The following is a 16423-nucleotide window of genomic DNA, read 5'->3' as shown; positions in this document are numbered from 1 at the left end:
TTCAAAGAAATTGGAAATTTATTGAACATCTCCCTTGGTAAGTTATTCCAATCCCTAACTCCCCTTCCTATAAATGAATATTTGCCCCAGTTTGTCCTTTTGAATTCCAACTTTATCTTCATATTGTGATCTTTCCTACTTTTATAGACGCCATTCAAACCTATTCGTCTACTAATGTCATTCCACGCCATCTCTCCGCTGACAGCTCGGAACATACCACTTAGTCGAGCAGCTCTTCTTCTTTCTCTCAATTCTTCCCAACCCAAACATTGCAACATTTTTGTAACGCTACTCTTTTGTCGGAAATCACCCAGAACAAATCGAGCTGCTTTTCTTTGGATTTTTTCCAGTTCTTGAAGCAGGTAATCCTGGTGAGGGTCCCATACACTGGAACCATACTCTAGTTGGGGTCTTACCAGAGACTTATATGCACTCTCCTTTACATCCTTACTACAACCCCTAAACACCCTCATAACCATGTGCAGAGATCGGTACCCTTTATTTACAATCCCATTTATGTGATTACCCCAGTGAAGATCTTTCCTTATATTAACACCTAGATACTTACAATGATCCCCAAAAGGAACTTTCACCCCATCAACGCAGTAATTAAAACTGAGAGGACTTTTCCTATTTGTAAAACTCACAACCTGACTTTTAGCCCCGTTTATCAACATACCATTGCCTGCTGTCCATCTCACAATATTTTCGAGGTCACGTTGCAGTTGCTCACAATCTTGTAACTTATTTATCACTCTATAGAGAATAACATCATCCGCAAAAAGCCTTACCTCCGATTCCACTCCTTTACTCATATCATTTATATATATAAGAAAACATAAAGGTCCGATAACACTGCCCTGAGGAACTCCCCTCTCAACTATTACAGGGTCAGACAAAGCTTCACCTACTCTAACTCTCTGAGATCTATTTTCTAGAAATATAGCAACCCATTCAGTCACTCTTTTGTCTAGTCCAATTGCACTCATTTTTTGCCAGTAGTCTCCCATGATCCACCCTATCAAATGCTTTAGACATGTCAATCGCGATACAGTCCATTTGACCTCCAGAATCCAAGATATCTGCTATATCTTGCTGGAATCCTACAAGTTGAGCTTCAGTGGAATAACCTTTCCTAAAACCGAATTTCCTTCTATCGAACCAGTTATTAATTTCACAAACATGTCTAATATAATCAGAAAGATCACAATATGAAGATAAAGTAATCGTGTTGGTCTAAATGTAGTGAATATGGGTGAAGGCGTTCAAAATCGGACACGCCCCCTTTTCTCTCGGCCTCCGCTTTACAGATAGATACAGCGTTGCCAAGCGTACCTACTATTTTAGCTGTAGATGTCTCTGGTTAAACTGGAATTGTACAATGTTAATAATGTTGCAGTGTGTTGGCAACACTGATTCCCGATGGTTGTAGATTGTTTCTTGTGTACATGTGGGGGTGGACGTATATCTTGTTATTTATCGCACTGGAAAGGTTATGGTTCATCCTGATATAGTTCTCGTCAGTTTGTTCATACAGCTTTCTGGTTTATGTGTAAAATATGCCACAGTGTTGTGCATATAACTGCACTGCTGTTGGCGTGCATTCCTTTCCGAAGGATCCCGAGATGCGGGAGAAATGGAGATTAGCGACCAAACGTTTAAATTTCAAACCTGGGAAACATACTAGAATTTGTTCAGCTCACTTCTTACCCAGTGACTATTTAGAAGAAAGTATTTGGACAGGTTTGTTCTACCTAATGCTATTGATGGACCATATGACATCTAGCAAGCCTTCGGGTACTGTAACCGGTAGTTAATCCTAAACGTAACATGATTTTGCTGTCCTTTTCCTTCTTTTTGTATACAGTATCCCTATACAGGGTTTTTCAGCTAAAGATGTCCACCTCAAGTAACTGGTAAACCGTTGAAGATATCGACAGTTTGTTTTTACCTTCAGTAGTAATGGTAGCAAGGTGCTTATAATCACACTTGCAGTACTTTTCCAAGGTGTCATCATTTGCTGAGATAATGGTACTGATATTTTTTTCAAATAGAACTACACTATTTTTTACACCTAGGGCCTATTCCACAAAAAGTAGGGTCTTGTACATTACAAGTAAATTCTCTAGTAACTAGTACAAATACCAGATTTTCTGTTCCACAAAAGAATTTTCTACAGTTGTACTTTACTACTCCATACTTACAAATTACCAGTGAATTTTTAAAGGTGTGTTCCACGAAAGTACTAGTACTTGTAACTTACTAGTGAATTGAGAAGTATTCTCTACCAGTGAAAGGCTAGTGCTATTTAAATATGCTTATTTCAGATACATTTTGATAAATATGTGGTCTAGCAGTAGTGATAGTGATGGTGATGAAAATGAAAATTACCGTCTGTACAGGGAAAGAATAAACTTACAGTTTAACACTGTATTTCAATACAATGAACGTTTTAGGTTAAGCACAATACAAGTGGAAGAACTTTTGATAGATATTGGGCATAGGTTAAATCATCCTATGAACAGAAATAAATCTCTCTCTGCTAAACAACAGTTACTAAAAAATCTTCGGTCTGTAGGTCAATACATTCTGTGGTAGCTGCAATAAATGATGTAAAATTTCCTCAAATTGTTCGTTGGCCTGAAAATACTGAACAAACATGTTCCAAGTAGGATATCCCTGGAATCATTAATGAGCAGAGTATCTCTTACATACGCCCAACTTTTCCCCTCAAAAGCTCCATGAACTTTTCCCAAGTCAAATATTTCCATCCAACCCTTTATTTTGTCTTGTTTTTTCAGAATCTCGCTGAATGCACCAAAACAAATATCTTTCCTTTTTTCTATTTCCTTCAAAATGAATAACTTCGTTTTTCTTGACATCATTTTAACAATTCATGCAGAGTTTGCAATTTCGTAACAATTAAGTTTGGCGGCCGAATATCGTTATTAGTGGCAAGGCAACTGATTCCTAATGATAGACCAAGGTATGTCAGACTATCGTGGAACATATGCGAGGATCACGGAAGAACAGGATGGGTGATAATAATGGAGTAATTTCGTATCATCAAAGAAATAAACTGAAAAATAACGTCGTAGCATTAAGAAATTCACAGGAATATTATTTCTTTGAATCTTTGCTGCATAAGTTACCTTAAAATATGATATTACGATAAATGCGGCAAGCATAACCTAATTCAACGAATGGAATACGAAGATAAACAGCTGATTCATGCTATGACGTAGTGTGTTTATTGATATGTCGTCACTTGTAAAACTTGTAACAATTCACTTGTAATATACAAGAGACTTTCAATCTTTTATGGAACAGAAATGTACAACTCCATGCATTACAAGAACCCACACTAGTAACTTGTAATGTACAAGACCATACTTTTGTGGAATAGGCCCCTAGACTTAAATTTACAAATATTATAAATTTAGTGCCATGATTATTTTGAAAACCGAACATGTACAAGAAAAGGTAAAACTTCCACAAGCGGGCCGGGCATGGCGCGCCTCATGCTCCGCTTCTTGGAGAAGCCCCAATTCACGCTGTGATCAATCTCTAGTCAAACAGTTGGAAAAACTCCAATTCACGCTGTGATCAATCTGTAGCCAATACGTACACAGTTGCATAAACTTTCATCCAGACGTTTTCTAGTCATTGTGAAATAAAATATTTTATTGCTTCCTTGTTCACAAATTCTGGCATTTAGTTAATGTACATATTGTAAACTGTAAATATCACCTAAAACTTTGTAATAAGCAGAAGACCATTGTATTTAGTATTTGATATTAATTTAAGTTTAGTATTAAGTTCCGGTGTTAATAGATTTAAGACTTGACCTTAAGATTAGTATTAGGCTGAAGGTGCCCAAAACTAGGGCGAAACATGTCCCTAACTAGTGTTTATATTTCATGTAGAATTTAATCACTACAAAATATAATTGTATTGAATAGGTGGACACAGTAATTTTATTCAAGAAAGAATTTTACTTATTGTGTCTTCAATACTGAACAACATGAGATTAGTTACTTGTAAATATTTAATTACTACAAGTTATGCCCTGACGTATCACTGCACACCATAACACCAAAATCTTAAGTAACAACTTCAGTATGGTACGAAAATAAAAGAACACACACTAATACTATGCAATATACAGCCAACTCTCACTCAGCACAAGACAAGTACGCACTGATTTAAAGCCTAAAAACACACACGCAACAAATAAATACTGTAGATGACTTCACTACAGAAGTGAGCGGCCGGCGGTTCACAGAGTGTGGGACTAGATGAGACTTGTACCAGAGCAACGCAGAAGAAGAAAAATGAAGGAAGGGAATGAAGCGATGGCTGTTCCTGGCATTGTGCTTCCTCCCTATGAATATATTTATGAAAAAGATGCGATTGCAATCTGGATCACGCATGTGGATTAGGATGTCCTTCCTGATGCCAACCACGTATGGGTTCTGTTTTTTTTTTTTCCCCTAGTGTTTGCACTAACTCAGGTGGGTTTTTGGCGACAATGGGATAGGAAAGCGTTGGGACTAGAATGGCCTTAATTTAAGTACAGCCCCAGCATTTGCCTGATGTGAACGTGGCAAACTATGGAAAACCATCTTCGGGGGGTGCTGATGATGGGGTTCGAACCTATCATCTCCTGAACAGAAGCTACAGCTAAGTGGCCCGTATTGTCCAGCTAGCTTGTTTGGTTCTGTGTGGTTTAATGCCTTGTCAGGATAATAATGTTGTTCCTCAGAGGGCGTCGCATATCCATTTTTCCTTGATCTTTTAAGGTATGAGACAGTTTATCATAGTATTAGTGTATTTATGGGTACAGTATAGTGAATATTAATCTATCAGAAGCAGGGTAAAGAATTCTGCAATGTCAAGAGCTAGCTCATGTTTCATACGCAGCATGAGTTGAAGAGGGTAGCCCTCACTAGCAAAATAAAGCATGTTTGAGTACATTACATCTTCTTGAAATGTACTTGTCTGATTTTCAAAATAATCACAGTGCTGAATTTTTAATGTTTTAAAGTTTAAGGCTAGGTGATAAATACAGTGTAGTTCCGTTTAAAGAAAGTTAGTACTGCTATGTCAGAAGATATTGACACTATGACAAAACATACTATAAGTCTGATTACGAGCCTCTTGGTACCATTACTGAAAGTGAAAACAGAATGTCATTACTGGTATCTTTAATGGTTCACAAGTTATATGCAGTAGACATCTTAGCTGAATAAGCCTGTATATAGCCTACTGAAGAATTAAACTTCCCCATTTGTAGTTTTACATGACTTTTGATATCAAATCAAAGCCACGGGACTTTGTCATTCCTGTGGTTGAATCCAAGCAACAAAGGCATAACTTCTTATTTCAAAAATCTTACTTCGAATGTACTTCATGAATGTTCATCGGGCTATATTTTTACTTCCTGCCTCTTGGACAAAAAGAATAGAAATGGGAATGCTCCAATGGAGCCTTAGACCAGCGAGTAAGGATGTAAAGGAGAGGGCGTATAAGTCTCTGATAAGACCCCAATTAGAGTATGGTACCAATGTATGGGATCCACACTAGGATTATGTGATACAAGGACTGGAAAGGATCCAAAAGAAAGCAAAACGATTTGTTTTTGGTGATTTTTCAACTAAAGAGTACATACATAAGTACTGTACATACACGTTCATTATAGACTATTGTGCCTTTCAGCATTCAGTCTGCAAGTCTATGTGAATTTACAAAATGCCATTACAATCCTTTATTTGTAACTAGCTCTGTGGCCTTGGTTTGTTCTATTCCTCCTATCTTTAAATAATTAGAAACTGAGTCTAACAATTGTCCTCTTGGTCTCCTCCTACTTTTCTTACCATCCATGGCCAAGTCCATTATTCTTCTAGGTAACATACCCTCCTCCGTTCGCCTCACATGATCCCATCACTGAAGTTGATTAATGCTCCTCTCACTCCTGAAAAGCAAAGTTAGTCTGAAAACAGACTGGTGTACAGATAGTTTTGTCTGGGAGCTGACATCTTTCTTACGGAATACTGTTGATCGCAACTGCAAGCTCACTGCATTAGTTTTTCTGCACTGTGATTCTATCACACTTATTATACTACCATCCTGAGAGAATACATATCCTAAATTCTTGAAATGATCTACCTGTTCCAGCTTTGTATTCCCAACCCGCCATTCATTTCTCTTAGGTTTATCTACCACACATCACTTTAGTTCTTGGAAAGGCTAATTTTCATATTGTACTCTTTGCACCTATTTTCAAGTTTCAAGATATTAGACTGCAGGCTTTCAGCACAATCTGCCATTAGGACCAAGGTGTCAGCATAGACCAAACTACTTGCTACATTTCCACCTAACTGAATTCCTGCTGGCCACGTTATACCTTTCAGTAGATTTTATTTATTCGTATCAGAAGCAATACATATAAATTACTGGTTAAGAATGAGAAATAATTAGATTGGCCGTGCGGTTAGGGGCGCTCTGCTGTGAGCTTGCTTTCGGGAGATAGTGGATGCAAACCCCACTCACACCAGGTAAATGCTGGGGCTGTACCTTAGTAGTTAAGGCCACGGCTTCTTTGCTCCTACTCATAGCCCTTTCCAGTCCCTTTGTCGCCATAAGACCTATTCACAAGGCTCGAAAAATGTTCTTCTTGCCTAGGCATCAGTTCTGAAAAGCAGGCGCCACAGTAATACAAATACAATGTGATGCATAGGTCTACATGTTCTGGCCTTAGATAAATTATATTTACTGCTATAAAAAATACAAACTTAGTGTATAGGCTGTCCCTCGAAGATTACAGCAAAATAAGGCAACATAAGTTAACATTTACAAAGCAGTCGTGTGTGGTTTATGTGCTTTTATTTCATGGAAGAACCCACAAGTTGGTTCTTAAATTGGTATGCCAAGGTTTCAATCTTCTTTTCTCCAAAATTCTCTTGTTCTTTCTCTTCTCGCCAGGCAAAAAGTGTCAGATACCCTGGTGCACATTTCAGTGTTATGTTCGCTCTTGAAAAACCTTTCCTCTAGGTATTGTGCTTCATCTTGTACTAAAGCTTCTTTGTCAGCTTGAAGGGAATAGCTGGTACTACTATACCACCCTTGTAATTACAAACTCGTAATTCAATCGAATTAAATACAAATATTTGACACTGAACGTAAATCTGAAACTTTGAAATTTACTGGGTGAGTTAGCCATGCGGTTAGAGGCGCGCAGCTATGAGCTTGCATCCGGGAGATAGTGGGTTCGGGCCCCACTGTCGGCGGCCCTGAAGATGGTTTCCCATGGTTTCTCGTGAGTTCCCATTTTCACAGCAGGCAATGTTGGGGCTGTACCGTAATTAAGGCCATGGCTGCTTCCTTCCCACTTCTAGGCTTTACCTATCCCATAGTCGCCATGAGACCTATCTGTGTCGGTGCGACATAAAACAAATTGTGCACCAAAACAAACTTTGAAATTTATCGACTAACGAATTTACTATAATTTGTTTTTAATCCATCCACATAAAAATCTAATCACTTGGTAGGTAAAAATGGAATACCAACGTCAGGAAAACCTAGGCGCCAGACTTTGTATTTCCAGTCGCCGTGGTGACTGGCGCCCGGGATTTTTTGAGCCCTGCCTATTCATGTCAGTGCGTCGTAAAAAAAAAAAAAAAAAGATGAAAAAGACCCTTTATAAGAAACAGGTATGGGTTTTCAACCTTTCAAAGAATGAATATGTGTAGACTAAAACAAGGAAAGGGTTATCAAAGCCATGACAGACATTGCAAACCAAATACTGTCAGGGTTGGAGGAAATGAGTTGACCTAGGGCGGTTGGAAAAGAAAGATGAGAGAAGGATAGGATCTTTGTGCATTATATCTGAATAAGCCTGCATGGGCAATTACACCTTTTTTAAAACTATATTGAAGCAAACAACACATTTGGACCACAACTATATAGTATTATACATGTGAGATTACAAAGCATTCCTTCAACTCATGTGACTGAAGAGTTCTACTTCATTTATTGTCACCAATAGATTGTGTAGCACATGAATTATTCCTTTAGAAATACTTGTTTACCTCATCTGCGACATGGAACATCTATAAGGTTTGGTGAGAGGAAAAGTTGATGAAAGTATAATGGTCTTATTTATATACTGTACTCTCAGTGAAAATTAGTTACATTTAGCCTCCAGGGAGTAAACCCACCTTGAAACAGAAGGGTTACATTATGGACATCTTGGATTGCTTTTGAATGTCTGATTGCAAGCCCATGGCCACACCAATTGAAGCTGGAGTTAAGCTATCAAGATCGAGTACTTGGTGCAAGGATGACGGTGAGAGGCCCCCCTACAGAGAGCTGATAGGTGCTCTTATGCAGACGTCATCACGTAGTTGCTCTAGGGAGCCGGTGTTACTTGCTCCGCAGAGGACGGGTGTCGGTCACGTGACAAGAGAGCAGCGGACAGGTGGGTTGCATACCATGACCGTACTGTACTTGCCGCTTGGAAATGTTACCATGTGAACAACAGCTTTTATAATAATAATAATAATAATAATAATAATAATAATAATAATAATAATAATAATAATAATTTGCAGCACGAATCATACAAGACGAACAGGACACAGATTACGGAGTATAACAGGACAAGAAAATTATTGACAAAGGAAATATACAGCGGTGTGCAGTATTTCCTGAATAAATACATTTTCATGATTAACTGAAGGTTTGGAACACGTAGGCCTACATTTGCCGAAAGAAAATACAATTTATGTGATTTGTACATATTCATTGCACTCTCAACATATGGCATTTATGACTACGACAACAAATTAAACACACGAACTGAAACATATCAGTGGTGTACTCTTCCTTCATGGGACCTTTGGGCTTGTTTAGATAGTGTGTCAGTGTTTGGTACTATCGTTTGTATACTGGCAAGTTGCAAAACACATTTCAAGTTTTCTGTGTCTAGTTTTACAAATCTTCATTAATGGAAACATATGTTATAAATAGGTAATCGAATATCCTTACAATATGAGCATTAAATGTGTACACTCTATGAAATCAGTCAATCAGTCAGTCAATACTGATCTGCATTTAAGGCATTCGCCCAGGTGGCAGATTCCCTATCTGTTGTTTTCCTAGCCTTTTCTTAAATGATTTCAATGACACTGGAAATTTATTGAACATCTCCCTTGGTAACTTATTCCAATCCCTAACTCCCCTTCCTATAAATGAATATTTGCCCCTAATTTGTCCTCTTGAATTCCAACATTACCTTCATATTGTGATCTTTCCTACTTTTAAAGACGCCACTCAAACTTATTCTTCTACTAATGTCAATCCACGCCATTTCTCCGTTGACAGCTCGGAATATACCACTTACATAAAATCAGCTTCATGGTCCGTATCACACTTTAACAGATTCACAACAACAATTTTTTTTTTTTTTTTTTTTCCACCTTATCGATACATTAATTGCTTAAGGCAACTTATTGGTTAAAAGTGGTACATGTTTCATATATTATTAACATCTTCAGCCATATAACACTGTTTAGATGAAAAATTCATATAAAACAAAGTATCAGTGCGCTTCCTCTTAATGGGGCTGCCACCTTAAGGCCAAGGCACTGACCCTTACACAGATGTTGGTGTATATACTGGAGAAAGAGCGTTTCCTCTCCTCTTTTTAACAGTGTATACTTCAGTTATACCGCCGGTACTCGGTCGCCATTGACCCAATCTGTGATAACAGGGAGCACCACGAGAAGGTTGGGTTTGACATTTGGCTGAGAGAAGCTGTGTATTGCACATCATCAGCTCTTCTGTGGAAAACGAACATAAAATTCAGTCAAACTGTTTGTGTTTGCAAACCTATTTTTAATTTGGGTATCGCACTGTAAGTCGATCAGTTCTAGCTGGAGTTCTGGTCTAACAGTTTGCATATCCATTGAGAAGGGAATACCGAACACCTGCAGATCCTTTTTTAATGTCTGAATATCGTGAAACCTACTGTAATAGTGACATTAAAACCTCTTTATATTCTTCTAATTAAAAAAAAATGTGATTCCATATTTTATTACATATTGCACATTTTTCTGTGTTATTTTCTTGAACTATTAAGTACTCTTCTTCCCAAGAAGGTTTGAAACTTGTTGACGTTGATTGCCTATGCTGTGCTGAAATCTCTTCCATAGTAAATGCAACATTAACCGACTAGAGTTGAATGTTGTGTGGTGTGAGGATAAAGACAGAAACACACTAGTGTCACCTCTCATGAGTTCATGCGTATTGTGTCCCAATCTAACCTGTCCAGAAAGATGTGCTATACCTTTGCACCACTGACCTGCAGTACATACTACGTCATGCACTTCCCCTACTTCTTCCCCTACTTGCTTGCTAAGCTGCTCTCTTTCCACGAGAGCGGGGAGCAAACTGGCTCCGAAGGCATTTCGCTCTCGATTGAACCGTTGACAGAAATACGTTCAAACATGAATTATTTTAACCATAATGGTAAACTAATTACATCTGAATTGACTTAAACTTAATCATATATTTACAGTAGCGTATATATTTAACACACTTAATCCACCTTGTCAATACATTTCATTTTATTGTCCTTAACATCTGTACACATTTCGAGAAGCTTCAATTGCTCTGATCTTCAGCGGTGTAAATTACCAAAATATTCTTGGACTTGTTACAAATATATACCTCAGCCCTAATCTTGTCTCATTAACATAACTTTAGATATCCATAAAACTATTAAAAATGATTAAATGATCTATAACTGAAACTGTGTTCGCTCATGAGATCACACATCCAGCCAATTACTTTATTCTCATTACCTTATAAGTCTATAAAGAAATAAAAATGATATGTCAAAATGTTAAAAACTAACAGCTTTTTTTTTTTGTCACAACCGTTCAGTTATTGACTTACAACACTAAGGGTTTCACCTTGTAAAAACCATTAAAATTTAAAAACAAAAAAATCGTTTAATGAAATTAGTATTTATATCTATACATATAAAATAAGAGTTTTGTATGTACATTGCTTAGAATTTTAAAAGAATGGTGTTTTTGTATTGGTCGTGTCCACAGTAACAAGGAAATGCACTTTTTAATTTTCCGTCATATCTGTAGGTATGTACGGGCATCATGAGAAAATGTCCGAAGAGAATTTAATAAAAATTGATATGTAAAGTCGGGGAATGAGCCACCACAGTCTAGGCTATAAATAATTTTATTCATGCTAAGTGAAATGGTAGTTTAAGGGAAGGCCTAAAATGTAATTCTCAAATATTTATGTTATTAGTGGTCCTATTGATAAATACTATATAACTAAAGTTAACAGAATTATGATCATTTATGTCATTTACATTTTTACCGTACCGGCTATGATAACGTAGATATTCATGAATTTTGAATTTTGTTGCTAAGTCCATATCAACACCGAGCCACAAAAAAATGGGTGAACAGAAGTTAATGAAAATTGGTATGTAAAGGCTGACACCGAGGTGTCACATTTAATCGTCTTCTCCCCCCCACCTAACGTTTTTGGACCTGGGCTAATCCCTGTGGAAATTAGTATCTTACTACCTCAATTTCTGTGTATTCAGTTCGCTGAATTTCTTATCTCCTTCTAGTTTTATGATTCACTACTACTTTATGGTAGCGCTCTGGTCTGAGTAACGGCCTGATCTAAAGGGCTCCTTGTACGTACTGACATCTGTGCAGTGAACTGGTACTACGATGCTCAGCTCCTTGACCAATGAGAGCTCGTCTCGGACAGAGCGTTGGCTTGTTGAAGCTCGCTCGAAGCGAGAGACTCATTCTTGTGCTGGCGTCTGGTTGGTGATGGACGCATGTAGTATGTGCCTCGTGAAGGTGAAGATTTTACTTGGAACAATGGAGAACGGCTGAATACTACGTGTGTGAGGGCTCTCCTCCTAGCCCTCAACATCGGGTGATACCTTATTCATCGTGAAAACGTCCACAGACTGTATGTATTTTATTTAAGTCTATCTATCTGCGTTTGGGAACCAGAGTATTAAATGGCGACGCAGCGTGGCTTCAAGCTTCTGTTCTATTTTCGATATTGATGAAACCCCCCCCCCCCCCAAAAAAAAAAAAAAAAAAAGAAAAAGAAAAACTGTACGGATGTGTGAGACGTGTCTAAGACCCTAATGCTTTAAATTTGTTCACTCTCGGCTACATTTTAATGATATGTTTTCAAAAAAAAACTTGGGTAGTATGTCATTAAAGGGCATATTCATTTAATCACGTGCTATAATGGTCATGTAAACTTGTAACGTTGTTCTGGACGTATGGTAAATTACATTCTAAATTGTTCAAGAGGAAAAAGGAATACGATAGAATACTAATTTTTACTCTACTGTTAAGCTCATCACAATTTGGTCTAACTTGAACTACTTAGCCCTAACCAAGAGCCGGTTTGTTTATTTAATTTTTGCGGTCTGGTTTTATATTTTCTTCCGTCTTGGTCCGTACTACCTAAATTGTTGCCTTTTTTGCCTTGTTCCTGGTTTCCTTTCGGTGTGTATCTTTGATTTTGCGTTGTTTTGTGCGTGGGCCTGTTACCATGACAACGTATGTTGTACTGTGATTGTTAAAGTAAACATTTCCGTTGACGAATGATTTTGGTTCCTAGTTTCCCTTTCTGGGCTTGATGACCTGTGTTACCTTTCTATTTTATTGAATGTTTTGTGCTTTCCCTTTTCTTGTACCTTTGTTTTGAATTTTCCTAATTCAATTTATATTTTTTAACTTCTCCCTGCGCGTAGTGTTTAAGGTGAATGTTCTTTCTGGGCTCCTGGTAAGACCTGTCCTTGAGTAGGACTAGGTGGTTCATGTGGTTTTTGGTAGTTTAAAGGCTGATTGTTTATTTTAAACAGATACTATTTCATTATCACATTACTTCTAGTATAGTGGGGCCCCCTAATATCTTTTGAATATTATTAATTTATTTTCTTGGTAATAACTCTATTTCATGTTAATTACTAGTCTTTCTATTTAACTACGTGGGCGTTTTCTTATTACTAATTGGAAAGTTTAACTTTTCTCTAATAAATTCTACTTACCTTTGCATGAAAACACTGGTGTTGTCCTTTCAAATGAATTACATTGAAAAGTACTACATAACAGAAGTTATAGAGAATACGATTTCCAATCATATCTTATTCAGTCTTACCATACCAACTTTGATAAAAGTGGTGGTGATGATTATTGTTTTTCAAGAGGAAGTGCAACTAAGAGCCATCCTCTGTATGACACTAATGAGAGAGAAAAAAGGAAGTGGACTGATACTTTGGAAAAAAAGAAAAAAAGACAGGGCCACAAAGGGCGTGAAAATGGAAGACTTCCTAGGCCTCCATACATAATACTGTTGGGGTCAGAAAAGAACAAGAGTTGACTAAGGGAGGTTGGATAGGATAGATGAAAGTGAGGAGCCTGGCACAAGTAAGTGGAAGCAATGCCAGGACTCAGCTACGGGTCCCATGGTTGCCAAACCACGCTCCCAACTTCAGAGCTCCTGGGCCCCTTTTAGTAGTCTCTTATGACAGGCAGGGGATACCGTGGGTGTTATTCTACCACGACCACCCACAGAGGGACGACTATGATAAGAGAATTTGTAAATTTAGATGAATTTATACTTTTGTTGTTTAGTCCATATCATTGTCGAGCATTGCTGACGTGGAAATATTGTTCAGTCATGTTAACTGTCAATGGCTTTTGTCATGATTGTTTTAAGGTGTAAAAATGCATTGTAATCAGTCCATATCGACAAGGAAAATAATTGTGAAAATTATTATAAAATGAGAAAAATCGTAAAGGAACGATCTCTTGAATAAGACAAGATAGAGTCATGAAAGATGCCCTAATATCACAGAGTAGGAAGAAAACTAAATGTGAAGGCTGGCATATCGAAAGCTCATAAAATTGATCAACAATAACATTACGTTGACCATTGTTTGTGGAGATGTGCTTTGTCTCTTCTGCTGCCACACATTTCTGAGATATGGGATTACTGCTGCCATACCAAGTATAACAGCCTGAATATTGGAGGATGTTTATTAAATACGATAAAGAAGGGGAAAACAAAAAAGTTCCTTGGACACGTACTGAGACATGATTCTCTTCTCCAAATCATCATTGAAGGTAAAGTGCTGGGAAAGAGACCTAGGGGATGACCAAGGATATCATACATCAGGAATTCTGTCGGTGAACTGGCAGAAGAGGCTAGCAGAAGATCATCAGATGTGGCTTGTGCTGTGATACCCTGAACTTACCTTGTGTATCCCTAGCACTTCGTGTTACACTACCTTCTGCCGGCCTTGTTTTGCACTTACTGACTGCTATCTTGGTCAATCAACTGACTCTCCTGCTCCCCTGATGACAACTCTATGTCTCGCAACTTCTAGAATTAACTTTAAGATCATATAAATACTCATCGCCTAGTGTAACTCGCGAGGTTGAACGAGAGGCCGTTCCCTGCTGGATGTGCAAGCCCGTAACAAAGGATAGAGCTGGTTCTCTGCTCCCATCGACCGCTGCTGTTCTTCAGGTGAGGCATAGAGATCAATCATGCAACACATCGTTTCATTCATATTTCTCTAAATGACGAGGGAGTTGGGAGAGGCACCAAGTTACAGAGCACTAAATCCCATTCTGTGTTCATGGGTTACGGATCTTTGAAGGACGCTTGGACATACACTTTTCAGTGCATTCAAACTACTACTACCCTTCAAGCATAATTCTGTCTTCGCGTGTGTACAGTTATTACCTGTGCATCTAATGAGAACATTTTTCTTGGTCGTGTCTCTCGGTTTCCCTCATCCCCGTCCCGTCTCCCATTCTACCCTATATCTTGTTTAAATTTTGTTTGATTCATGGTACATAGATTTATGACACACTTGTATAAGAATTTAGCAACTTTTGTTTAACTATGTTGATTAATGTCCTAGTCGATCTTGTTGAATAGCGTTATTTGTTTACTTAAACTTACACTGCATGCTCTTTATTCCATTGCTGTACATTCTCCTGGTAGATTATTCTTTGTAAACAATTTTGACACTAGTCTTTGTACATGTTGCGATCTAGATTAACTACTACCGAGCTCGATAGCTGCAGTCGCGTAAGTGCGGCCAGTATCCAGTATTCGGAAGATAGTGGGTTCGAACCCCACTGTCGACAGCCCTGAAGATGGTTTTCCGTGGTTTCCCATTTTCACACTTATGGGGCGTGCGTATACATTCGTACCACTGATGAACAAGGGCTTACTTCATGCAATTTGATATGCTCTAAATCAAGAGTCGCTCCACTTAAACAATTGTCAATTCCACGCTTAGAATTGTGCGGTGCTCTCCTGTTAGCAAGATTACTTAAGCGAACGTTGACGAGTCTCAACCTGGATAATAGTTCTATTCATGCGTGGACAGACTCTACAATTGTCTTACAATGGATTTTGTCACCGTCGACAAGGTGGAAAACATTCGTCGCCAACCGGGTCTCTGAAATCCAGGACACGGCAGAAAACTGCACATGTTGTTGTTTGAGACATCAGTCCATAGACTGGTTTGATGCAGCCCTCCATGTCATCCTATCGTGAGCTAACCTTTTCATTTCTACGTAACTATTGCATCCTACATCTGCTCTAATCTGCTTTTCATATTCATATCTTGGTCTACCCCTACCATTCTTACCATCAACACTTCCTTCAAAAACCAGCTGAACAAGTCCTGGGTGTCTTAAGATGTGTCCTATCATTCTATCTCTTCTTCTTGTCAAATTTAGCCAAATCGATCTCCTTTCGCCAATTTGATTCAGTATCTCTTCGTTCGTGATCCGATCTATCCATCTCACCTTCAACATCCTTCTGTAATTCACCACATTTCAAAAGCTTCCATTCTCTTTCTTTCTGAGCTAGTTATTGTCCTTGTTTCACTTCCATACAATGCCACGCTCCACACAAAAGTCTTCAAAAACATCTTTCTAATTCCAATATCAATGTTTGAAGTGAGCACATTTCTTTTCTTAAGAAAGCTCTTCCTTGCTTGTGCTAATCTGCATTTTATGTCCTCCTTACTTCTGCCATTGTTAGTTATTTTACTACCCAAGTAACAATATTCATTTACTTTAAGACTTAATTTCCTAATTTAATATTTCCTGCATCACCTGCCTTTGTTCGACCGCACTCCATTACTTTTGTTTTGGACTTATTTATTTTCATCTTGTACTCCTTACCCAAGACTTTGTCCATACCATTCAGCAGCTTCTCAAGATCTTCTGCAGTCTCAGTTAAAATAACAATATCATCGGCAAATCTCAAAGTTTTGATTTCTTCTCCTTGGATTGTGATCCCTTTTCCAAATTCCTCCTTGATT

At 38.1% G+C, this 16423-nt stretch overlaps 1 protein-coding gene across 1 annotated transcript in view; it reads left to right on the top strand.

Annotated features, from left to right (window-relative positions):
* Positions 1-1460: 1460 nt before the first annotated feature.
* The window catches only part of LOC136877548 (uncharacterized), a 40014-nt gene continuing 25051 nt past the window's right edge, over positions 1461-16423 (top strand). Inside the window, exon 1 of the mRNA XM_067151679.2 lies at positions 1461-1743. Within this exon, the coding sequence (XP_067007780.2) occupies positions 1560-1743 (184 nt within the window). The 5' untranslated portion in view covers positions 1461-1559. The remainder of the gene's footprint in view (positions 1744-16423) is intronic.

The sequence above is a fragment of the Anabrus simplex genome, chromosome 7 (genome assembly GCF_040414725.1).
Source record: "Anabrus simplex isolate iqAnaSimp1 chromosome 7, ASM4041472v1, whole genome shotgun sequence".
In the NCBI taxonomy this organism is placed as follows: Eukaryota; Metazoa; Arthropoda; class Insecta; order Orthoptera; family Tettigoniidae; genus Anabrus; species Anabrus simplex.
Note: the sequence above shows the minus strand (reverse complement) of the source record. Positions and strands in the feature narration are given on the sequence as shown.